At 42.3% G+C, this 26,057-nt stretch overlaps 1 protein-coding gene across 2 annotated transcripts in view; it reads left to right on the plus strand.

The window, feature by feature from the left end:
- VPS35L (VPS35 endosomal protein sorting factor like) overlaps window positions 1–26,057 on the plus strand; it is a 476,592-nt gene that overhangs the window by 161,378 nt on the left and 289,157 nt on the right. For both annotated transcript variants that reach the window (XM_085629064.1, XM_085629063.1), the window contains 7 exons: window positions 376–469; window positions 15,299–15,376; window positions 15,660–15,782; window positions 16,633–16,679; window positions 17,425–17,536; window positions 21,909–22,025; window positions 23,766–23,819. In XM_085629064.1, coding sequence (XP_085485190.1) covers window positions 376–469; window positions 15,299–15,376; window positions 15,660–15,782; window positions 16,633–16,679; window positions 17,425–17,536; window positions 21,909–22,025; window positions 23,766–23,819 — 625 coding nt within the window. The remainder of the gene's footprint in view (window positions 1–375; window positions 470–15,298; window positions 15,377–15,659; window positions 15,783–16,632; window positions 16,680–17,424; window positions 17,537–21,908; window positions 22,026–23,765; window positions 23,820–26,057) is intronic.

Consider the following 26,057-nt stretch of genomic DNA (forward strand, 5'->3'; position numbering starts at 1 on the left):
GGGGTACAGTGCTGGATGGGCCCGGCGGTACAGTGCTGGATGGGCCCGGGGGGTTCAGTGCTGGATGGGCCCAGGGGTACAGTGCTGGATGGGCCTGTTTTTAATTTTCACTTTAGTCTTTTGTTCTGACAATCGTGTTCCCCAAGTGATTTTCGCTTAAATACTGCACATAGTTATTATGTTGTCTTTAAAGGCTTATTATTAAAAACTGCACATCAATGTAGTACCGTTTGCTGTGATGTATTAACGGCTTTAAACAGGGCTGCAAATCTAAAGCTTGAAACGCTGCTGCACTGTAGCCATGTGTTCTCCTTGCTACCATTGTTTGGCTAAATGATGCACATGTAATTCTGTTTTTGCTGTTCATTTTATCAGAGGAATTGCAGAGTGCCTCCGGCGCCTGACATCGATGATCAGAGGTATTGGGGACCCCCTGGTTGCAGTCTATGCCAGAGCTTATCTGTGCAGGGTAAGTCGTAATACCACAGGTGTATTTCACACTAGCTATTACTACGAGCTACTAAATTTATTATAGAGAGAGGGGGATGTGACGAGTATGAGCAGCGTTTATTGAGGCCTGCATGACAAGCAAAGTCACTTTAACAAAATATACAAACAGAAGTGATATACCGCGAAATATATCCCGATTCTTGATTGCTTGAAAAGCTTTGTTGCCGTCTTTGATTTTTAACACTCTTGTGAGAATTCTACACTGTAGAGTGATCTTTATTAACTCAAAAGTGCTTTAAGGCTACTTGATCAGCATTTGTAGATGGATGTAGTCCACCTGTGGTGTGTCCTGTTTTCAGTGGCGTAGCTAGAGCTTGTGGCGCCCGGGCTATCCCTCAGATTGCCGCCCCCCTCACTTCAAAGAGGTCCGAGAGACACGTAGTATCGCCGCTAATAGTTACCTTGATCATGCAAGTTACATGCACATACATGACACGGTCCAAGGCTACACAGTTGAATACACCGGTGACTGGCAGTACAAAAGAGAACACACAGTCTGCATGATCTATCTGGGGACTCAGAAAAACCGCATGTGACATCCATCAGAGAGCTGCGTGAACAATTACCTGGTAATCCCCTCAACACAATGCAAACATGCACATACAGGACACTGTTCATGTAACCTTCATCTACAGCTGACATTAAATGACCATACATCATGGTCCCCCCCATTAAAGCAGTGGGGACCTGCACAAACGTGATGTGCTCTGTGGACCCAAAACCAACTTAACAGTGTCGAAGCCTGTGATACTTTATCTTTCAAAAACAGCTAATTAATTATTCACAGGGAATGACTCACTGTGTGCCCTTAAAACTAAACGCAGCAGAAAGGGGTCAGTCAGCTCCACCTTGCCAACACAGACCGGATACAAAGCCCACTCTGGTGGCCCAAAGGCAACAACCAGGGGTCGCTCACTGTCATTACTTCCAAGCAGCAGCAACCAACTCCCTGGGAATGAAAAGACATGTGCTCTTGGTACCCAAAACCAGCTTGTAATAGTGCATCTCTCCTTCACAGCAGCCTCAGCACACACATGGTGCACAGCCTGCCTGGGGGCCCAAAGCTAAAATACAGGGAGGGGCGACACATTATGATCACAATCCTTAAACACAGTTGTGGGGGCCATGGGAACTTGTTCAACTCTATCCAAGACCCGGGAAAAACTGTTCCGGCGCTGCGGCACTCCTTGAATATTCAGAAGAAACAAGAAAAATAGGACCAGTAAAACTCACTCTTTTCCAAATCTCTTTCTAAATATTATCACTTTCCATGTAATGTTCCTTTGATGGGAAGAGGAGGTTTCTGAGGTGGGAGTATCAGGCAAGTGATACTACTCAGGCTCCATCTGTTCGAGCCTTCATGGAGGATCCCTCTTCATTACTACCTCCACCTGACCCCGCACTCTGCAACGCACTCCCTTACAGGCTCCCTCTGTGCGAGCCTTCAGGGAGAATCCCTCTTCATTACTACCTCCACCTGACCCCGGACTCGGCAACGCTCTCCCAACGAGGCTTGATTATCCACTACTCCTCTCTCCAGTGCACCTTATCTCACAGCTGACCTTGGGCCCCAGCCCCATATCAGGCACCATCGGGCTCAACTTTGCTTTTTCCCGGTAAAAACATTAGTAAAATCACCTTCAAACTTAAAACATTGAATATAGCAGTAAATATAATTAGCATACACTTTAAAGTATGTTCCACAGTAGCCCTTATGACCCAACTGCTAATTAAATAAACAAGCATTTGCAATGCAATGGTCTCGGCAATATTATAGGTAGAGCTATTGGTATTGCTCATTATTTTTTTATCATTTTTGTATCCCTAAATAAATGGCATTGTCATTTCTATTGGCATTAGCTTTTTTTTTGCATATGTGATACCTATTGCATTAGCAGAGAGAGAGTGAGGTAGTGAGATAGAGAGAGAGAGTGAGGTTTTGAAATGGAGAGTGAGGTAGTGAGATAGAGAGTGAGATAGATAGAGAGTGAGGTAGTGAGATGGAGAGAGTGAGGTAGTGAAAGAGTGAGGTAGTGAGGGAGAGGGATGTTGTGAGGTAGTGATATATAAGTATAGAGTGAATGTTGTGATGTGAGATAGAGAGAGAGGTAGTGAAAGAGAGTGAAAGTGAGTTAGTGAGATAGAAAGAGTGAGGTAGTGAGATAGACAGTGATTGAGGTAGTGAGTGAGAGAGAGTGAAGTTGTGAGGTTGTGAGCTAGAGAGTGAGGTAGTGATGTTTTGAGAGAGAGAAGTTGTGAGATAGTGAGGTAGTGAGAGAGTGGAGTAGTGAGGTAGAGAGAGTTATGTAGTGAGCTAGAGAGTGAGGTAGTGAAACAGTGCTGTAGTGAGGGAGAGTGATGTTGTGAGGTAAAGAGATGTAAGCAGAGTGGTACTGTTCCTATTTGGTATGTACGTATAATTACCTTGAAATCTGTGCACGTTAAAAGCGCTGTTAAAATTAAATAAATTTCTGTGAAAAGTGCACGGAAATAAACAACATATTACAAATACAGGCTAGCCTGCCATTACTCAGCATTATGGCAGTGGGTGGAGGGGGGAGGTGTGCTGTGCAATGAATTGGCGCTAACATTAATGGCGGCAGCACAATCAAAATATAAAGTCTACGTAAGGCGCTAAATTTTCTATGCAGCACAATTAAAATTTAAAGTCTTCGTACTGTTCCTGTTTGGTATGTACGTATAATAACCTAGAAATCTGTGCACGTTATAAGCGTTGTTAAAATTAAATAAATCTCTGTGAAAAGTGCACGCAAATAAACAACGACGAAATGCACTTGCACATATTTTATAGAATGTGTTGGTATTTAATGAAGGTGTGCATTCTGGTTTATTTAGAGTGCATTGTAAGGTATATGTAAAACCACGCATTAAACAGTAAACGGTACCGGGGCAACATTCCTTGGGGGGCAAAAGGCATTATAAAAGAACTGCCCCGGTCTTGGTAAGGCTCGCGCCAGACCTAGTGAGGTTTAGTAAACATGGTGTATATATAATATGTGTCGGGTAGGAGTTTACAAAGACAGCCATGTTCTTCTCAAACATAACCCACGCTAATGAAACACATTACAAATAAAACAAGCGCCCAATTGCCCGAAACTCCGAGATATGTTAACACATTTGTAATTTCCAACTTCGAATGAGTACCGTAAAAACACGTGTCATATACAAGTGCTCCGTCTGTCTATCCAAATGCGCCCTGAGCTGCAGAACGCACTAACGTAACACCATGAAAAGGAAAGTCCATCAGGCATAGTGTTAGATCAGGGCGGAAGAGACAGTCCTGAAGCTTGCAAAAGGCAGCTCCCCTATTCGAGACAATACTGCGCTTTCCTTTTCACCCCAAACTATGCTGGAGAGCAACAGACCACAAATCACAAATTAGGAAATCTGAGGGACAGCCCCGGGCGCCACAAGCTCTAGCTACGCCACTGGCCACAAGTGCCCCTCATCTCGCCATAGGCCCTCCCCCTCCTGACCTCCTCCTTGGACTCCCTCACTGCCACCATCCACCAGTGCCCCTTATCTCTCTGAAATAATGAAGGTTGTAAAATAAAATAGAACACGAAAGAAAAACGGGCCCCAGTAAGGCCTGTTAATCCACAGGAACAGAAAGATAACCCAATACCAAAACCATAAATAAGAGCAAAAAAAAACATAATTACTGGCGCCAGCGAAGAGCGGAGAGAATCAGGTGAGCAAAAGAACTAAATATGCACAACAAGAGAACCTGCCTACAGGGTCCTACCTGACTTCAAATCAATCAAATTGTGTGCAGCAAGGGAAACGACGGAAACAACAAAAAGGCAGATTGCACAAATATAATTGTCTCACCCGATACCAACGCCATACAAGGGACTCCGGCGTTGTTCAGGAACCTGCGGCCGCACAGGGATCTCCCACTCAATTCAGGAACCTCCGGCCACACAGGAACCCAGACACGATTCAGGAACCTCCAAAAAGGGCAAGTATGCCGATGCAGCTGAGTGTCTTCAGTTTCCGCACAGAACTCCAATGCACAGGACCCTGCTGCCCAGGACTCCGACGCGACCCAGGCAAAACGTCGATCAACCCTCACGAGAGTGCGTAGTGGTGAAGCGCGTGACGCGTCACCGCTACGCTCTCATCGCGAGGGCCCGGAAAAAATGTAGCATCAACGGCATGGTGCGGATTGCAATGCAGCAGCAGGCGCTGACGCACTGGCGCACTCAGTACTACAACCAGGTAGGTGAGGTGCGCGCAGTGCGCAGCGCGCTGCTTGCACAGTACATTCTTCAAAACTGGGCCGCCCGGCCGCGCGCGCCATTGCGGCCGCGGCGGACTTTATAATTTATTTTGTGACACACTGTGTCCCTAAATAAATTATAAAGGCCGCCGCAGCCGCAACGGGCCACCAGTGCCGGGCGGGCCGCCCTAAATATAGTGCCGCCTGGGGCGGTCCGCCCCCACCGCACCCCCCTACCTACGCGCATGCCTGTTTGACGTCCTGGGGCCCAGCTAGGTGCCATAGGAATCACTCCATATCGGCATTCATTTAATCTACAGCAAAACACCACCTGTCCACATTTTTGTGTTCTTTGAGGCAGTCCCTGCCAGAACATGTCTGTAAACAGTTGCATTATTTCATCTTGCTGCATGTACAGTATTGTCATGGACTGCAAAAGCAGGGAGTTGGAAGGAACATATTGTACATTATGATTTAAAGAATATGTATAGAAGGAGGTTCTATACATGAGAGAGGTAGATGTTCTTCAAGGAGAGTTGCTCACTGGGTAGTCTCATTGAGATGAGGTTTTGTTTGTAGACATTGACATGTATTTACACATATTGTTCATGGTACACACCTATATTAGCTGGAAGTGAAGGTGCTGGGGGTGCGGTAGCACCCCATAATAATTACCTGGGTTTGAGAAGGTGAATGAGTAATAAGGATGCATTTACATTTTGTTTTTATCCTGTCACATTTGCTACATCTTTAAAGACCGAGGTCAAATGCAAGGCAAGGTCTTTTGACAAATTTCTGCTTATTATTTTAACATGGAGATTGATGTTTACTTTTCTTTTTCCTACTGCAAAGTTATAAAATGTCGTAAAGGGCGCTATCTGACAATCTTGCGGGAGTACTGGTAGTTTGAAAGAAAAGGGTGTAGGATGTCAGTTTTTTCTAACACACAGCAACATTTAAGAACCTGAAAATTACTGGTCCCTGGAAACTACCTTTACAAATATATCACCAGTGAGGAAAGTACAAAGGAAGCACATTTTTTTGTAATTCTAAAGTGTAATGCAAACAAAGATTTTAATATGATCAAAACAAATTGAGACACTTGGTGATGTGCAAATGATAAATATTTGCTGAAACCTGATTTCCACAGAAAACTGCATGTCCGTACGAATTTTGTGGCCATTTCAATGGAAAATGTGCTGTCTGTAAATGACAATGTGCTACCACACCATGCTTTAATGACCGATGTATGGAAGTGAACTCCAAAGTGCGCTGCCGGCTATATACACCTCTGTTTTACCACTCTCCTTTAAATGGGTGTGGCTCATTTGCTATACTTGTTCTTTGTGTGATTCCAAGATTTTTCACAATCACTATGAATTCAGCGATCTAACACTGATGGCACCACCCCTGCCCTGAAAATTGTTCCAGCACCACTGCACAAACAACCTCTTCCTCAGGAGAAATCTCATCTCATATAGGACTCTGGCGGGGGACGGGGCAGTTATGTCCACTCTCTCCACTTCACGAACCTTCATGGAAACACCATATGCAAATATTGTTACATTGTACGTGATGGTTTATGATAAAGTGCATACGCCCGTCTCTCATACACCAGCTCTGTAGTAGAAATAATCTTATTTTACCTACATTGTCCTTTTAACCCCTTCAGTGCCCATGACGAGATAGTCTCGTCATGGAGCGCGGTTGCGCTGTGCCCATGACGAGACTATCTCGTCATGAACCCCGCCCGCTAATAAAACGCCCGGCACAGGGCGTGGAAAGGGCGGGGCACTGAAGAGGTTAAGAACTTTGCAGGAAATATACACTTAACCTCACATGAATGGAAAGGCCAGACATTCTATCATGAGCAGACCCTGTCTCTTCAACCATGTGATATATACGAGATCATATCAGTACTTAAAGGTGTGATGCAAGCCTGCTGCTATACTATTAACAGAGGCTAGCTGACAAAGAAGGTAAACATTCAACAGTGGCTGACTCTGGCAGTATTTTTAGTCATAACATTTCAATCGATCTCCTTTGTGCTAATTTTAAGGAACTTATTAATTACTCATCCCAATCAATTTTCTTTTGCCTTTTCTCCCCACAATCAGAAAAGAGTGTAATTCCTGTAGATGCCCTAAAATGAGTATTGTGCTCTTACTTGCCCATCTGCATCTCTTAATTTTCTGTCAGTTTCCCCCTCCCTTGATTCTGTGAGCGTGCTGTTAAGTGTATCTTCGTTTAAAGTACCTTGTGCAGCTTCCACAGGCCAGCAACTAATATATTGCAATGTCTTTACCAACAACTGGGAATATACTTAAAAACAATCAAACGGTTGTTTTCAAGTATCAATGAACTGCAGTTGAAACACTGTTTAGGCATCTTTCCTGGGAGAACTTGCACTATTACAGACAAATAAAAAGTACGCTGTTGTAAACAGCTAACTGTCAGATACCTTAAATGCCAAAGGGCAGTCGCAAGGACCTATTTCAAATTAACTACACTGGCATTAATCCAGGGGTTGCGTTGGGGCGGGGCTGTCCCATTGCTCTGCTCTATGTATGCTAAATGAGCTGAACCAACATGCGAATGACACTTCCAGGAAGCAGTGGCTGAAGTGGGTTGATGCGGAGCTCCTTTCTGTATTTTATAATCGTTACTTGTATTACTATCCCTATTATTCTTCTTTTCAAAATATTTGTCAAGGCAGATTAATCTCTTACACCAGACCTAAAAATGTGTTTATTTTCCTTTAGCTTGTAGAGCTTATAAACTGTATAAGTTTCACTTATGCCAGATTCGTTTATTTTTAAAGACTTTTTTCCTTGTAGGAAATTTTATTTGGGTCAATCACACCCAGTGAATATTTGTAGCCTGTTTAGAATGCTGAATGCTTCCATTTCTCTTTCTCTTGTTATATTCATATGTGTTCTTAATTTACTACGAACTGCCTTGTCTTTGCGTCAACCCTCTTCAATATACAAAATGTTTCCCCATATCCTCGGTTCACTTGTTTGAGTTATCGATGAACGGCTAGAAATTGCGGGCAGCTGATTTCAGCTGACCGATATTTCGTAGCACTCCTTGAAAGCCATGGAGTGCCTCTTCTATCATAACTAGAGCGGGGGGTAGACACACAGAGCGACAGGGCAACATGTCAGATCTGCAACAATGTCACATTAAATCACACTTTTTTTTTTCAATTTGATTTTTAGATACCGCCTAACTATTTCCGCCCCTTAGGGCCATTTCCCTTCTTCTACTTAGGGACTTACCTTGCTCCAGGATATCTTAACACATACAACCAAAGCAACAGCTCTTTGTGTGACAATTTGTCAATATTACCTTTTCTCTGGGTGGCAGGCAGAACTTCTTTAAAACCATTTCTTCTTTAGCTGATCACTAGAGCGGTCCTTCCCAGTGGTCCTGTTTTTCCTTGTTTCATGACTTTTCTATGGCTAATTAATATGTCTAGTGCAGTGACCAGTGTATATTAAAACTCTTCCAATCATTCTCAGATTTAAATCATCTTCAATCGAGGGATATAATTGCGATAGAATTTATTCCATGTACTGGATCCAATACAGGCGAAGCCACTCAAATAACGCTGTCAACGTCCGCAATTCGGGATCTAGTGTTGACTAAAATCGACCAATTCAAAACATGGTGTATAATAATAACAACCCCGAGTGTTCCCTGTTACCCCTTAATATTTTAAACGAATCAGGCATGCATTGTAAGTTCCATCTTAGCTCCCTATTCAGTATTGAGGTCAGCCAGAGGTAGCTCGCCAACAGGCAACCCTGAGCCGGCACATAACCAGTGAAATAGTGGCATCGCAGACTGGTCATGGCTACCGGGGGTTTTATCTCGAAATCAGACTGATTGACCCATTATTAATCACAACTTGACAATATGTTCTTGGAATATTAATGGATTTGGCCCGGAAAAACAATCACCAGCTACAATGGACTTTCTAAAAGAATATGACGTTCTCCTTTTACAGGAAACATGGGCAGGAGAAAGTATCCCAATAGTGGGTTTTTTGGAGTTTATGACACCCGCCTCCAGGCAGTCCAAGTTCGGTCGTCTCAAGGGCGGTCTCACGATTTATGTATCAACCAAAATATTAACAAGTGTTAAACAGATCGAATTCGCAGAGGAATGGCTTTCTGGAATAACTCTGGGAAGCTCGACCATCGATCCTCAGTTGTTGATTCTTAATGTCTATATTCCCCCCGGCACTACTAAGAAAAAATCTAAAATGGATAGTCTGATCAATTCCATTTGCGACCTAATCAGCAAGTACGGAAGTACACCAAGCATCATCTCGGGTGATTTCAACACTAATCTATTTTCCAACCATGTAGATGACACATGTCCGGATCCTCCAAGAACCCCCTCACATTTTCTACCTCAGGTAATCCCCGTTGGGAATAAATCATCAACATTGGGGGAATACGTGGGAACACAGTTCAACAACTTGGGATATACTTTATTGAATGGGCGTTTTTCTTTTGATATCCCGCCTGCTTGGACCTGGTCAAATGGCAGATCCCATTCGTTTTTGAACTTTACATTAGGGAGCAGAGAATTACTGCCTTGGATTAAGAGCTATCAAATTGCCCAACAGGGAGATAGTGATCATCGGGCTCAAATAATAACATTATCCACTGGCGACTCATATCATCAGGAATTGGCTCACACGCATTTGGGTAGCCATTCAGAGGACCTTAAGCGGTTAAAGTGGTCAGATTCCATGGCTCCATCTTTGATTGAAAAAAGTAGAGCCTTGTTACATCAATCTCGAGATTCAGATACCCATGTGGTCAGTGGTTGGGCCTCTCTCATAAATCTTCTTCTCAATGAATTTTCTATAAAGAGGGGCCCGAGAAACCAAACCTCTCAATTTTTCATCTCAAAAGCCACAAGGAAATTAAGAACTGAGAGGAACCGAGCAGTCCGTCTTTCAAGAAAGTTCCCTAGTAACAAAACCTACTTTAATAATTACAAGCAAACGCAAGTTTCTTTCAGAAGCACCATTCAAAAAGAAAAATTAAAGGCCTCGGATCAATTCTGGCTGAAGCTCATCCATGAAAGTAAAAATCCTAATCCGAAGCAATTCTGGTCCCTTGTGAATAGGAGTAATCAAAGTGTAACTGGGCATGGCAGTGCAAACATCAGTGAAGCAGACTGGAGCAAGTTTTTATCTCTTCATTTTGGAGACTCTCATGACAACAAAGTTGGTCTCGATTCCGCCAGCCCAGTAAGCTTCAAGTCCCTTTACTCGGGTCCAGAGAGCCAGAGGAGGGCTTGGCCCGAAAACACCCCATTAGAAGACCCGACAAAAAAGGACCCTATGGAACGGAATGACATCCTACCAGAGCCTACGGTGTTGCCAGCAGCATTAAAAAATAAGATCTCAAATTACATAAGGAAAGCAAGAGCTGATGGAGCCCCGGGTCCGAACGGCCTCCCCCAAGCAATTTTTAAATCTGACATTAATTTATGGTCAGAGTATTTGACCCCGCTGTTCTATTATTGCAGACTAAACAACACGGTCCCAGAATCTTGGCGAGGAGCAATCATTCACCCGATCTACAAAGGCAGAAAGAGAAATGAGCCAAAAAATTATCGAATGATTGCACTTCTTGACGTGGAGTCCAAGTATTTTGCAAACATCTTACTAGAGGAGCTACAGGCCTGGGCTAAAACAACTGCACGTTTCCCCTTCAATCAGACTGGCTTCGTAACCAACTCCGGGACAATAACCAATCTGCTAACATTAACAGTTTTGATGGATAAAGCAGCATGCCAACACATACAGCTGCACTGCTGCTTCGTAGACTTCAAAGCAGCATTCAACCGTGTGCCCAGAAGCCTGTTATGGCAGAAATTAAAATCATGGGGAATACCACAGTCTCTTCTACAGGCAATAATTCAGCTCCATACTGAAACATGGATCAAAATCAAGCTGGGTGAAGGCCGCCCTGTTTCCAGGAAGATCAAAACTGTAACCGGTGTTAAACAGTGATGTGTATTGGCTCCACTCCTATTTAACCTATTCATATCGGACCTTTCCCCAGCACTTGATAGTGTAAACTGTCATCCTCCTAAACTTGATGGGACCCGCATTACCAACTTACTTTATGCCGACGACCTGGTGCTACTAAGCCACACAAAAGTGGGTCTACAGAGGTTATTGGACGAACTGTTGTCATACTCGACAAAAAACCATCTAGAACTTAACTTGTCAAAAACCAAAACAATTTCCTTTGGGAAGCAAAAAAGGACAACAGAAAGGTGGTATTTTAATAAAACAAAGCTGGACTCAACTCCCAGTTATAAATATCTGAGTATCTTTTTGGAGGCAAGTGGCTCCTTTGGTAAGCATAAGGAAGCATTACAAATAAAAGCACTTTCATTAGAGGTGGCCGCCGCAAAACTGACAAACCAGCTATTAGGTCCCAGCCTTACACCTATGCTGAAAGTAATGAAAGCCAAAGTAATTAACTCACTGACATATGGTCACGAGATCACCAAGGGCACAACCAGTACATTAATAAATAAATTAATCACAAAAATCTTTAAACGAGCCTTCCGGCTGCCAAAATCTGCATCGCCAGCCCAGGTGAGACTAGAACTGGGACTCCAAGATCATCTCGGCGTGGAGGCAGGTGCTTTTGTTAAATTGTGTCATAGACTGCGCCAGGCCAGGGTGGGTTCATTGGAGGCCCGACTCTGGCAGGAAATACAGAAAAAGCCTACAAGCCAAAAGCACCGACAACTCTTGGATTACAGTTTACAGCTGTTAGGAGTAAAGGATCTATGGGACTCAAATCCCTCTCAATCGGTGTTAAAATCTGTTATAAAGAAATCTGTTAGGTTGTGGTCCTTCCATTCAGACAGGGCAACACTATCAAAGAGGAGAAAAGGCCGGGGCGGTAATTGCCAACTACGAAGTGGGTGTCCAGTTGCCCTACCTGTCTAGCACATATGCACTTTATTGGAAACTTACGTTTTTAGCCTTGAGGATGGGAGAATGGCCCTTTTTGAAGAATCTCCCGGTATGGCGCCGGTCGGGCAGTAGCATTGCATGCAGGCTGTGCGGTTATCATATTGAATCAATGGAACATATTGTTTGTGCATGCCCAGCATTACTTCAAGCCAGATGGCAGTTACTGAGAGGCCAATGTATTATGTTGGGTGTACGCTCCTGCCGCCAAGCAATAATGGCTGCCCTCAACCCTGCTAACATCAAGCTAAATATTGGGCTTGCGAAATTTGTTCATAAAGCGTCAAGATTCCTTGAAGCCAAACTTTCAATCTAGCCAGAGTAGTGATTCTGAACTAAAAGTCGACTTATCTAAATCAGAAACTACATGAAATCCAGGGTGATGTATTGTATTGGAAATTACCAGACTTTTATGATTACTGAATTTTATCTTATTGATTAATTGTTTTAAAACTTTTATAATAGTTAACTTGATTATTCAATTTTTAGCATGTTCAGTTGTAAATGTTTTTTTTAAACCAAACAATAAAGAATTATTATTATTATCAGTGTACGTGTTGTTCCCTTTATTGGATGTTAGGCAATGTGATTTGTGTAGAAGAACATCCAATTAAAATATCAGTGATTTTAAACTATATTAATTTGCTAGATAAATAATTTGGGTCCAAACTTACCGTGACTTAAGGCAGCTCAAGGAACATAATTTATTTCTTCTATGTCAGAGAGATTGGAGATGCCACTTGCTCTCCCAGCAGTTTCTGCTTCCATAATGGGATTTTCTTTGTGACTTTATATCTCCCCCGTAGCAACTCTGTGGCTGATTTCCACACCGGCATCTCTGCCTTCATTGCATTTTGGCAGCCTCACCTCCCCTCCAAGACCACTTATGCTGTATAAATAAGAGAGCTCTCAATGCCTAGTCAATCTAGTTTAATTGATGCTTTTGTATGTGGCAGATGGATCCAGTCATTTATCACCTGAAGCTGAGAAGCACAGTAATAATGTTGCAGGTTTGGTGGCCCTGTATCTCCATGACAGGATGTCGAATAGACCAAGGTCAGCGCCATGTGGGGTGTTATCCGATCCAACAGTAGGTTCCTCAGTTTCCCCTGCAGTCATTTAAAAACGTCTGGGATCTCGGAGGGGCTGATTTGCGAAATCATGTTTTGCACTAAACTGGGGCAATTAAATCATTTGAAAAACGTCTGTTCTTCCAGTGACAAAATCTGCGGCTTCCTTCTGTGCTTCAAGACCTCTTGAAATCCCGCTGTTATGCTGTTCATGGTTCCATTTAAAAAGGTGTCTTTTCTTTGGATAATATCTGTTCCCAAGTATCTAAATCCCTCATAATTTGTGCAGATTCTTCTCTGGATCTCATGCACAGTCTCCTCCAAGTCATTAATGGCCAATGCAGCGGACTTGGACCAATTGTTCCCATATAAACTCAGTAATCACTGAAATCTGCTAGATTTTATTTTCTATCTCTCCCTCTTCCAAACCCGCCCCCAGCCCATACTAGTGATGCCGTCCTCACCCAGCGTGCCATTGGCTCAATCTGCAAGTCAAAGAGAAGCAGGAAAGGGGATAATCCATGCCTTGTCTGCTTATACAGCATGAACAATGGGGAAACCCTGACTCTAACTGCTGCTGCAAGCTCTACATAAATTAGAATCGCCAGGAATGCAACCCAAGCCAGTACCAATTTGCTCAAGGGTCTGGTACAGAAACTATCACTTCACAGACTAAAACACTTTGAGAGGTCTTTAAAATGTAAGCATTGTCTTCCAATCTGCCCTTTTCAAAGGCCCCATTAGATCTTGAGGCAACTGACGGTCTTCATTTCAGAAGCAAAGTACAACACCCATATTGACTGCCTGACATGGAAATAAAGCTAAGGACTCATCCACCACTTTATTATTTATGTTGCTATTTATACCTGATTACAATTCACAAACATTGTGTGTAATTAGCACCAAAATCGATGATAGACGGAGAATGAGCAACACCACTCAAGCTGTAAAGTTATCAACTACACATTTGATGATGAATAAAAAAATGAAAGAAATGTGCATAGAGAGGTTGTCCATGATTAAGAGAGTGAAAATAGAACACGTAAGCTTTGCGCAATGACTATGTGGCACAGTCCCCTACCTTATCACATGAACTGTATTAGACTGTGGAATAATGTTATGCAGATGTGTGCCTAACTCAAGAGGCATGCTGTAGTGCTGAAGGAAAGTTCTGAAACCATATGCTGCTATATTTTAGCTATTGTACTTTCTTAAAATAATCCCCTCTGGTTTGAGAATTACATTTTTGTACTCTATAGGATTTTCTTTAATAGTTAGGAGGTTAGGAGTAGATTAAGGTAATCTCAGATTACAAAAAAGCAAAGGTGCACCACTAGACATAAAGGAAGAGAAATAATTTGTCTGTACCCATAAAGCTTTTTTAGTATCTTTTATTCACAAAAAATAGTTTAATAGAACACAGCCAACGCGTTTCGTCCAGTAAAGGACTTCTTCAGAGCATGAAGTTTGGAATATGGGTACTCTTGACGAGGATCAGCAATGGAGTACACTTTATGGATAGATAAAAAGTAGGTGATTTCAGCAGAAGTTAGTATTTTTAAGAAAGTGCTTCTCCAATGTAAGCTTAGACACTCAGAGATGTAATAATACTCTGTTAATCCATTATGTTGGCCACACTACAGTTGGTGTGCCACGGTTATCGGTAAATTTCACCCGATCAGCTGTAATATGGCTACCGGGTCAGATCAGCAAAAGCACTTTCTGCGAGGTGCGGATGGTCTTCAAAATACTAACTTCTGCTGAAATCAGCTACTTTTAATATCTATCCATCAAGTGCACTCCATCACTGATCCTCGTTGAGAGTACTCATATTCCAAACTTCATGCCCTGAAGAAGTCCTTTACTGGACGAAACGCGTTGGCTGTGTTCTTTTAAACAATCATTTTTTGTGAATATAAGAAGATACTAAAGAAAAGCTTTATGGATATAGACCAATTATTCCTCTTCTTATATGTCTAGTGGTGCACCTTTGCTTTTTTGTAATCTGTTCTAATCCGCTATTGGATTGCACCGTGGCAGTGGGTGTATTAACAGTGTGCACACATGAACTTGGGAGGAACTCCCATCTAACATATATTAATTAGGGATAACAGATCAGGTGCTAGGGTACACTGTCAATCGGTCTTTCTACTCAGTATGGGTAATCTTCAAAATCTCATCTGTAGTCAGGACCCTGTCAGTGTGCACCAAGATTGTTTTGTGTAAATCGAGTTGTATTGTCAAGATTTTCTCTAACATTAAAGTATTAAAATGTCACCAGCAATATGTTTGTATTTATTTGCCCAGTGATATTTATAGTTCAGCAAATGATACTACTGTTGTTACAGATGATCAGAAACCTGTGTATTTGTGGGCTCACATACTTTGTTTTCTTAGAAGTTGCATTCAGATGAAATCAAAACTTTCTAACCTCTCTCTTCTGTTTGCATGCAGGTTGGCATGGCAGTTGCCCCTCATATGAAGGAAAGTTTGAACAAGAACTTTTTTGACTTTCTTCTGACCTTTAAACAAGTAAGAAGTCCTATTACCTTCCTTAAGCATTTGTGTTTTCACAAATTGTGCTTTCACAAATTGTGCTTTCATGCTTTCATGCACTCTGGCATCTCTGTGTTCATATTTTCTATCTTTGAGATGTTTTCCATGCTTTTGCACCGGGGCACTCTTTGGAGTAGCGGTGCACGTAATAAATTGCTATCATCATCTTACACTTTGAATGGCATGGCACTGTGATCAGTGAATTGTAGACACCACATCTGTCCAGCAGAGAAATTAAACTCTTGTTATTCCTGTTTAGATTCATGGGGACACGGTCCAGAACCTGCTTGTGGTCCAGTGTGTGGAGATTCCACTGTACCTCACGCTCTACTCTCCAGCTATAGATTGGATTTTGCAGTGCATCTCATATCGAGCTCCTGAGGTAAATGTTTAATTCTAAGTGGAAAAAGTAGAATTGTTTTCTTTTTTTATTACTCTGATTTATTTGTCTCTGATTTTCATTATCCATTTGTATTGAGGGTAGGTTAGTGATTAATGTGATTTCTGAGAGTTGAAGTTCTGAAGTCAAATCCTGTCTCTCTGGGGTAATTCTGAAGTCAAATCTTGACTGTATGATTCAAAAATCATTTATTGATTCTACAAAATTAGGATTGCTAGTGAGTAATTGGTGCAATAGTAACATTTTAGGCTCTGGTGTGCTTTTAACCACCGGTGCTAAAGTATTTGGTCCTTTCATCCCAGTGTGTCAGGTTTAATGATAGACTAAAGGTTACTGTCAGAATTAACTTGGGGTTTGATAATGTTCGAGTAAGGATAAGGTTGAGTACAAGGTTACTATGCAGCACAAATGGGACTATCAATCCTTTTCTTGATAACTTCCAGAGCATTCTTGTATTTTGATAGATTGAGCAGTCTATGTGTGCGTCATGAAGGTCCGGGCGTGCAATGATTGAGGACAAGGCCGCAGTTATTGTTCTTTGTTGCTGACATGGTAGGCTGAATGATGGTACATGTCAATGAGGTTGCTCTTCTTACGAAGTTAGCAAATTTCATGCAGATTATATGGGGCACTCTAATGGTGGTAGCCTGTGTAAAGAACTGGGCCTGGTGAAGCAGCATTGATGATAAATGTGGCCACACTCAGAGCTGCATTTGTCAACTTCCACAACACGTTTTGTTAGCATTTAAAGACACTTAACAGACGCTGTTTAAAGTTTGCTATTTTTTATTTTTTTATTTTAAACGTTAATTAGTGTGATATTCAATTACAGGCTTTGCTTACTGAGATGATGGAGAGATGCAAGAAACTGGGAAACAAGTAGGTTTTAAAAACCATCTCTTGTGAAAACTCTAGGATATTTCTTAAGACTTTCTAAATGTCTTCTTTCATCCGCCATCCTCCTTTCTTCCAACACTGTTCTCCATTATCTCTGTTGACTGGAAAGTTCTAGTGCAGATGACTGTATAACGATCATTACCAACCTTCAGTGACTTCTGAGTAGCCAGGACATTTGCTTCATTTGTAAATATACCTGCAAATGTTGTGAAACTCCCATGCTAAATCAAAACAAAAAAGCAGTTTGTGCTGGGTTTTTTGGGCTTCTGTATATTACATGTCAGAATGTGATCAATTTGACTTGAGTAGGAATTGGACAGGTTTTCCCTAAGGGCCTAACTTTAGAGATAGACAGAAGTAGGACATATTTCATAGCCAGAGGAAGGTGTTCAATTTCATTGTTAGTCCATTCATCATTTGTTAGTGTACACAATTTAAGGTACATCATTTACAGTTATCAGATATTGTTACATAGTCAGCACTCAATCTGAAACTTCCTTTTGCACATTGGTTACATCACTGCCCCTAGTACTCCTAAGCCTAATTTACTTCAGCACTTTTTGAAGAGATGACCTATTCTGTACCTTGAAGTAAAATCTAGTCTCTGGATTTTACAGTGTATATATTTTGAGCCTTAGTTGGTTACTAGCTTAGATTTTGAAAGCCCAAAATGAGAGCTCAATTTCAGCTTGACATGCTTATGTACTTCTTTGAATCTTCCTTCTAGTGCCCTGCTTCTGAATTCCGTGATGTCTGCCTTTAGAGCTGAATTTATTGCAGCAAGGTCCATGGATTTTATTGCCATGATTAAGGAGTGTGATGAGTCTGGATTCCCTAAGGTAAGTTATGCATTTCGAAAGAACAAAAGCCTAATGTGTGATTTCAAATTAGGATACTGTGTATTAAAAAGCATCTATCTGTTGAACCTGGTATGTCAGCTGTGTACGACCTGTACATAATGTCTTCAACACACTTGGGACATCAAGAAATTAATTGTTCATCATACAGCCCTCGAGTCTTGAACTACAGGGAATACGAGTGTATTCCTTCATCAAATCTTGCTTATTAGAAAAAGTTTCAATATTGTCACTGTATCAGTCCTGTGACACCAGATTGTGAAGTAAAATATATGTATCACACTTAGGGATCCAATGTACTGACAGAGCAGGTATCCCATCAAATATGGGACACCTGTAGTTAAAAATCTCACCTTGTGTCAATATTGAACAAGGAATCTATCGAGCCAGCGTTATGCCACCAATAGTAATGCAACTCTACACTGTACGTTTTATGTGTCAAACCTTGGTCTGGTACAGGGCTGGATTAACCATTAAGCAAAGTAAGCATGTACTTAGGGCATCAAGGGAAGGGGTGCACCACAGAAATTTTCCATTGACGGATATACCATGGACCATTTGGTGCAAAACTGCAAATGGTGCAGCTGAACCTATAAATAAAGTGGAAGTATACGGGTGATGCTGCGTATGGGCCTGGGGGAGGACTGGGTGCGACATCTTTATGCTTCACCTACAGCTAGGGTTAAAACGGGTAGCGCAATTTCCAGACAGTATAAGATGCCCTGCGGGACTAGACAGGGATGCCCCCTTTCTCCCCTCCTGTTTGCCATGGCAAATGAGCCTCTTGCAGAGAGGCTTCGCCAGGGAGGTGATGGGATCGGTTTGTCTATTGGAGGGCAGATGCATCACGTCTCACTACAGCCGGGTCTGGTGGCTCAGTGGACTAAAGCAGCCACTGCAGGGGCCTGTGATTGACCTCATGGTCACAGGTTCAAATCCCGGCAGGTCCCCTCAGCCTTTCATCCATCTGAGGTCGATAAAATGAGTACCATTGAGTTGGGTAACAATAAACATCTGTTATTCAGCGCCAGGACACCTACGGGTAATCGTGCGCTTTACAAATACACCTGTGATGTTATGTTATGTTATACGCAGACGACCTGCTGATATATTTGACAGAGGCAGTCATTGACACCTCTACGGCCATACAAATCCTAGATGAATTGGCGCTGCTCTCGGGCCTATCGGTCAACAAAACCAAGTCATAGTTGTTCCCAGTAGCAGGACTTTTGCAGAGGCCTGCGGCTTTGACGGCTGACATACTCTGGGCTCAGGGTACGTTTAAATACCTTGGTATACATATCTTCCACTCCTTGGATGATTTGAAGGTAGGGAACCTGGACAGTGCGTTGCGCTCGCTGCACTCCGGCGTGCACTTCTGGCGCACATTGCAACTACAAATTATGGCCCTAAAATGGTTATGCTGACCCGGCTATTGTATTTCTTTGTGAACCTCCTCGTCCTTGTGCCAAGCAGTTGGTTCCGTCCCTTGAATGCCCTATTACGTGATCTGGTATGGGGGAGACGGGCACCCCAGGGAGTCCCTCAAAACCCTGCAATGCCCTATGTCGGAGGGTGGGCTAGGGGTACCGAACTTTAAAGTGCATATGCTCGCTGCTCACCTACAGTGGGTAGCGCAATGGGTGGAGGGAGTTAACGAGGAGGGCAAGTATTTATCACACCCGGAGTCCTGTCCCAGCCTTGTGATGGTAAAGATATTAATACCAGCAACACCTACCCCCTTTTGCTCACTGTTGCAACACACAGCCTTCCAGACCTGGAGAGGGTGTCAGAGCAAAGAGCAGCGATCCTCCAAGTACACTCCCGTGTTACCCTTGGTGGGGTTACTACACGGTGATCCCCAAGTTATATTTACGAGTGAACAATTGGCTTGTTGGTCAGCTGTAGGGCTAGACAATGTTGGGGACTGTTACCAGGACAACGTTCTGATTCCATTGGAAGAGTTGATTGAGGACTGTGGACTCCCCGGGTCAGTCCCTGCAATACGAGGCCTTGACAGCGCATATTTGCGAAATTACGGAGCAAAGGGAGGGAAGAACCTGAAACCCATCCAGTTTTTCATGCCCTTTTCACCTTGGGTACAGCAGGACATCTAGTGAAATGGTTATATGTTACACTGCAAACGGCATCAGTGGGTCCTTTGGATGGGCTGCATGCAAGTTGGGACAGAGTCGGAGGCAGAGAACTTGCAGTCTCAGAGTGGCGCAATGTCCTACATTGTCCTAAAAGATTTCTCGTAATACACGTCTAAAATATATACTATTCAATTACACACATATGTCCGACATGACACCCCACCGCCTTAACGTGACCTATGGGGGGTGCGATCCGACACTGTCCCAGATGCACACATCCCGATGCAGACTTCGGCCACATGACTTTGAACTGCCCAAGCTTATGTCCCTTCTGGGAGGCAGTGCTGGGTAAGCTTAAAGTGGTGTTGGGCTGGGTGCTGTCCTCCACAATACAGACTTGTTTATTGGGTCTTTTTCCTAGACCGCCGAAGCGGGAATAGGCTGATAGATCTTGCCTTGTGACTCGCTAAGCGCAGAATAGCGATGGAATCGAAGTCTGAGGGGGCATCAGTTCGAGACTTGGAATAGGGATGTCAACATGTGGGCTGGGGCAGAAGGTAGAACGCTCAGCTGGGAAGAGTCCAAGGGAATGAGGAAGCTCCCAATAGCCGAACATTGGAGAGAGATGCTGGTGGAATGGGAGAAACCTGAAGCTCCTGAGAGTGAGGGGGCAGGTTTGGGACCGGGGGCCCGCCAGGAAGGTGACGGCGATGACGGTCCAGGGCGGTCTCCAGTGAGTCCTTAGTGTTGACTCAAGTGATAGACGGGCATGGGATACTGCCAGCTGGTGTGCTGTTGATCAGGTGAGGGATGCATTGTTATAATGGGAAGTCCTTACCCCACCTTGCCCGACTCACCAGTGATGCATTCATAACATGACCCCTCCCACAGGTTATACGGACAGACATCACCTACTTCACTCCCATGCACAGGTTTTATCTCCTTATTCATTTTGTTTCCTTTTTCTCGTTAAATAGTTCGGATTTCGAAAATAAGATTAGTAGTTAAACGGTTACGAGTGGTATGCATATACATAGGATCGATGTTGGAAAACGACAATCTAGAATTCATCGTAAACTGATTTCAGTGAAGCAAGTACTAGACAAAATGGTCACTAACTGAAGATGTTAGTATGTTATTAGGCTTATGTAAATAAACATACTAGGTCGTGCAAATGCTAACCGACAGAAGGTAATTGCTCTGAGGAAACACTTACATTGAGAATTGTTTGTACTGCCTAAAAGAGAACAATCTGTAATACTACAGGACATGATCTAATTGTCATTGAATGTAATGTTTCTTATCCAAGCCTTTTTTTCCCCTTCTGTATCGAATTATAAAATCACAATAAAAAGATGTCTTTAAAAAATAAAGTGGAAGGATACAAATATAAACCTTATTTTCTATCTTACTGTAAGTTTTGTTTCATTTAGAAAAATAAAAAATAAAATGTTATTTTATGATTTATTATTGTTTATATTTTGAACTAGATATATATGGAGGCACCAAAATCTTTTATGTGCTTGGGGCTTCTGAAGGTCTTAATCCAGTCCTGGTCTGGAATAACTATCCTCATCACAATCCCACACGGTACCTCACAGAGTCAAAGTATAATGGGACCGCTGATCTGGCAATAAAGGGAGTAAGAGTAGGTGAGACATCATGATGTAGAAATCTCACCCCCTCAATTTGTAGTGTATTAAGATATTTATTAAAGAAAGGCATCCATAAGGTAATTATTTATTACCTTCATCAAATTCAAAGGGTGAAGGATAAGGATTTCGTGTCTTCGCTTATTTTGGGGTCTCAAGCAGTGACAAAGCTTAGGTTCCATCATACATGGGGAACCAGGAGGTAGGAGGTGTGTGTTCCCCCTATTATTCAGGCAGCCTATTGAGTAAAAGCTCCATATCTCCATGCAACTTGTGTCCTTGAGCTTCAACAAACATTTCATAAGAATATTGAACCTGAAATAACAGGTATAAGCGTCTTTTGACTAAAATTATAGACTTACATGGACTTAAAAGTGCAATGTGTCTATGAAATCCAAAAATAACATTATTGTGTGAATTAAACCAAGCGATCCAGGATGTAAAGGTTATGATGTCTCCACCAAAGCTGTGCTTCCGTAGAATAAGTAGACCATGATTTGAAGGCGAGGCCCCTACTGCCGGATTTGGGATTGTGCCATCAGCAATAAATTTGGGTTTAATTGTACTTCTCAAATCATAGTTGTGTTCAATCTTATTTTCTTCCAGCATCTTCTCTTCCGATCACTAGGATTAAATTTAGCCTTGGCAGACCCTCCTGAAAATGACAGACTCCATATACTGAATGAAGCCTGGAAAGTCATCACTAAACTAAAAAACCCACTAGTAAGTTATCAGAAAGCTATCTATCTGTTTCATGCCAACTGTCAGTATCAATTATATAATGGAAAGCTTTGTGTTACTCAAGTCATTGATGATGATCTGTCCTGTAAGAAGCTCTGGGTATTGGGTGGCATGTGATTTCCTACCTGCTACTATGAGGCATTTTCCTGTTCCGACTATTAAATTAAAGAATCCGGGCTTCCTACTAGAACTGCCCACACTTCTTTGGTCCCACATGTTAAATCTGTCTTTAGTGTCTGTCTGTTTTTCTTCTCATGTTTGGACCATAGCAACGGCTTATACTCTAGTCAGTTGTCTGACGTGGAATTCAGATTGTGCTGAACACCACAATTCAATTCCACACTAAAGGAATATAGTGAGAACACCTCATACTTGTTTGTGACGCTGTACCTAAGTTACTAGCATCTGCTGCAGTCACCTTTGTAAAGACTATTCATTGATAAGCCCCCAAATGTGTTAATAGCTCAAACCTGTTACACTCCCTTCTGTTTCCTATGATTATGTACAAGAAAACGTTTTACCTGTTTGTGTCGGACTAGGCCTGGGGTCCCTATAGGTAGGTGTGAGCCATGTTGCTTCATGCTTCTCAGCTATGGAACCCTATAACATTAGTTATGTGAACATTTGGAAAACATAGGCGAACATTTGAAACTTTAATGTTGCCCTGTTAGATGCTAAACATTTTCTGATTGCCAAAAGTATAGTTTTCGAAGCTTTTATTGGGAATTGTTTACCTAACAAATCAAAACAGAGGGCAGCCGCTTTAATATCGTAAAACAATAAATCTGTATCGGGCATCAGTATATGTAAAACTGGGGTTAAGTAAGTTATTGGTATGCACTGAGTAATTACAATGAGAGGTAGGCTTGTCTTAGGTGAATAGGAGATATACATGCTGCATGGATTCCCTAGCACCCTTATTAGGGCTTTTCTGTTGCTCTGGTATTCTTTGCAGATTTTCCCCTTACTCCAACCTTTTTACCATACCCTGCTACAGAGTGCACTGCATGAGCATAAGTAGCAACTATTGGAAAAACAAGATCCTGGAGAGACGGCTTTTGATTTCAATTCTTTATATCCATGTTGTATGCAGCGATGCATATCTTGATATGCATTGCTGTATTTAAAAAGATAAAGACTGACAATAATAAAGAAATTCACTCATGGGGAGAGATTCAGATATTTGCTGTTGCTAAAATTCTTTTCACCACTTTAGCACCATTTTTATGTTTCCAATCTTAATATCATTCTTCTGTGTCCAACATTGTTATGTACATTTAACATCCTCACAATTTGTTACGTTTGTACGGGTTGTGTCCTGCTCATTTCTGAAAATGTTTGTAACTTTTATATAAAATTCTAGTGACTAATGTAATGCTTTGGATCTGAAAATAATGTATGGTGCAGGCCATATTCATTTGGTCATTGTGATAAAGAATGTACCCAACATGACAGTTCTGACTGAGTGAACTAAGACTCCTCTTCAGTGTTTGAACTTACTGTTGTTCCGTTGGTTCTCCTTGACGATTGCATGCTAAAATAATGGCAGATTAGAGAAAAGGAATGACAGTCAATTCTATGTACATTTTTTAAACTGCTTCGCCTAACTCCTTTTTTTTTTTTCCCTTAAATATTTCACCTTTGCTGATATAGCATTTCAGAGCTGTTAATTTTACTAAATGTTCTGTAAACCTTTGCTTATCAGACTATATCTTTTCCTAGGATTATATCAACTGTGCTGAAGTGTGGGTAGAGTATACATGCAGACACTTCACGGTATGTGTTACTTTGCTTTCATTTTTGTGTGCTGCTAATCTTATAACAGCTAATGTGGGGATTACACAAATATTTAGAAAATCTTTGGCATTATCTGTAGAATGCAACCTATTTGCTGAATCCACTACTTCTAATATAGCCTTGTGGTTCTCTGTAGTGGGCTATACTGGACATTAAAGGCCCGTTCCAGCATTGTATTTCCTGTGCCAACATTTAGGGCCTATAACAAGGGACCGGGCCTATAATGACCAGTATAGCCTGCCACTTCGACTGGTTATTATGCTATTACAACACTCCGCCATATGAGGACACTATGTCCTAAATAAAAAACAAGAGCCTCCCGGGAGACAGAGAGATTTGAAACCCTCTGCGGCTCCAAAGCCTATTTTCACAGCTCTTGCTGTGATTGTTCAATAATTACAGCCACACGTAGTACCAAAACTATTGACTGTTGAATATACAGCTTTGAAAGGAGCCTGAAGTCCACCCTGTTTCTCCCTGGGCTTGGCTACACTGCTTTTCCTCGTTAAGCTGTGCCAGTGAGACCCAGCAGCAGAGCAGATTTCCCCTTTTTCCTGCTCCAGTGACACTGTGAGCTACAGGTAGAAGGAGGGTGGGGGGAGGGTCCTGGGTGCCCTGGTCCACATCCGCCTCCTCACTCTTTCCCCTGCCCAATCCATATATCCCGGAGAGGCAGGGAAAGAGAGAGGCAAAGGCTGTGGAGCAGCGGGCTAAAAGCAGCTTTTATAGGCCACTACTGCTCCATTGTCCTCAAAGGAGCTCTCAACATTTAAATATTCTTATATATCACAAAAGTTTGCCTTTGAATAAGAAACAAATTGTACTGTTGATTAAAAGATAAAAACCTGAGCCAGGAGCGTATTTGCTAATGTTTGCTTGAGTCAAAGGTTGGACAGACTCTAAGAGATGCTACCCAATGACATCAATTTACCATAATCGTAACGGTAGTAGTAACAATCATTTGCAATTTGAACGTGATGAATGCACAGGAAGTGATATCTTTTTGGTCCTTATCCTCAAATCCATTATAATGGATAGATGCGGCTATTCCAAAGCTGGGCAATCTTACCGTAATAATGGTGTAAGATAATGAAAATTTCCTAGTGAACATGACAAAATGTTTCTGCTCTGTTAAGGACACGGAGGACAAGGCTATGCTTAAAACTCTTTATTTCTCCATACTCAGCAGTGTACCAAGTGAACTATATCAAAACAATTGAGACACAAATCCATTCAGAAGAAGCAAAAACACATCAAGAAAATAACTACAAGACCTCCGAGGCCAGTCCCTTTCATACCCACAACAGCCATCCTATCCTTTTCTGTTGAGCCACAAGATTCCTCACTCCTGCTCGATGTCTTCCTCTTTTCTTACTGCAGTGCAGATAGATGCTCATGCTTCTTTTTCATTTAAGATTGAGCCTTGAGTTTTTGCTCCTGGGGCTGTAATCTCTCTATTGCTGCTTCACATGGTGGCTAAACTCGGCAGCTTCCCTCCTGTCTTTGGCAGTGGGTGTGAGGCTTTGTGCAGATGCTGTAGCCGGCAGTCCCCACGGGGCTGAGAGTGTTAGTAGAAGTGCTGGCCTCCGTGTGATGCACTTCTTCATGTCAGCCCTCTCTCTTCCTTCTGCCCATTGAGTTTGAATACTTGGTTCTCTAGGACTTTTTTTTCTTGTAAAAAAAAAAAAAAAATCAGAAAGAATACTGACCGGTGATCAACCTGCAGAAGTTCAATGCCTGGTTGGTCTATATGCATTTCAAAACGGATAGCATTCACCTTCAAATTTTTCAGAAAAATGACTCTATTCCTATTTATGGAATATGCTTTCTGGTAAAACCTACCTACCCAAGATCCCCTTTCACTGCAGAAAAGCATTTGGCAGCAGATTCTTGGTCCTCAGCACTACTGTCCGGTAAACACTCCCAGGGCTGGCCCAATGACTCCTACCAATGGTCAAAGAAAATCTTCACCTCTTGAGTCCCATGTGTCCTTTCTTGCCTTTGTAACTTCCCTTTGCTTGTCTGAGGAACGGCTTCCTACACAAAGGAAACAAAGCTGTCAGTAGCCAAAATATCCCCGTGGAACACCAGAACTCATGATTCCGATGGGCTTGGTACTTTCCATTACTGGGACCGTCGAACTTAAGGGGCCACTAATATATGCAATCTCAGTACGAAAATGGATCCAGAGCCATGTCCCAGTTAGTTGTTAGAGAG

This window comes from Triturus cristatus, chromosome 10, assembly GCF_964204655.1.
Source record: "Triturus cristatus chromosome 10, aTriCri1.1, whole genome shotgun sequence".
NCBI classification, from domain to species: Eukaryota; Metazoa; Chordata; class Amphibia; order Caudata; family Salamandridae; genus Triturus; species Triturus cristatus.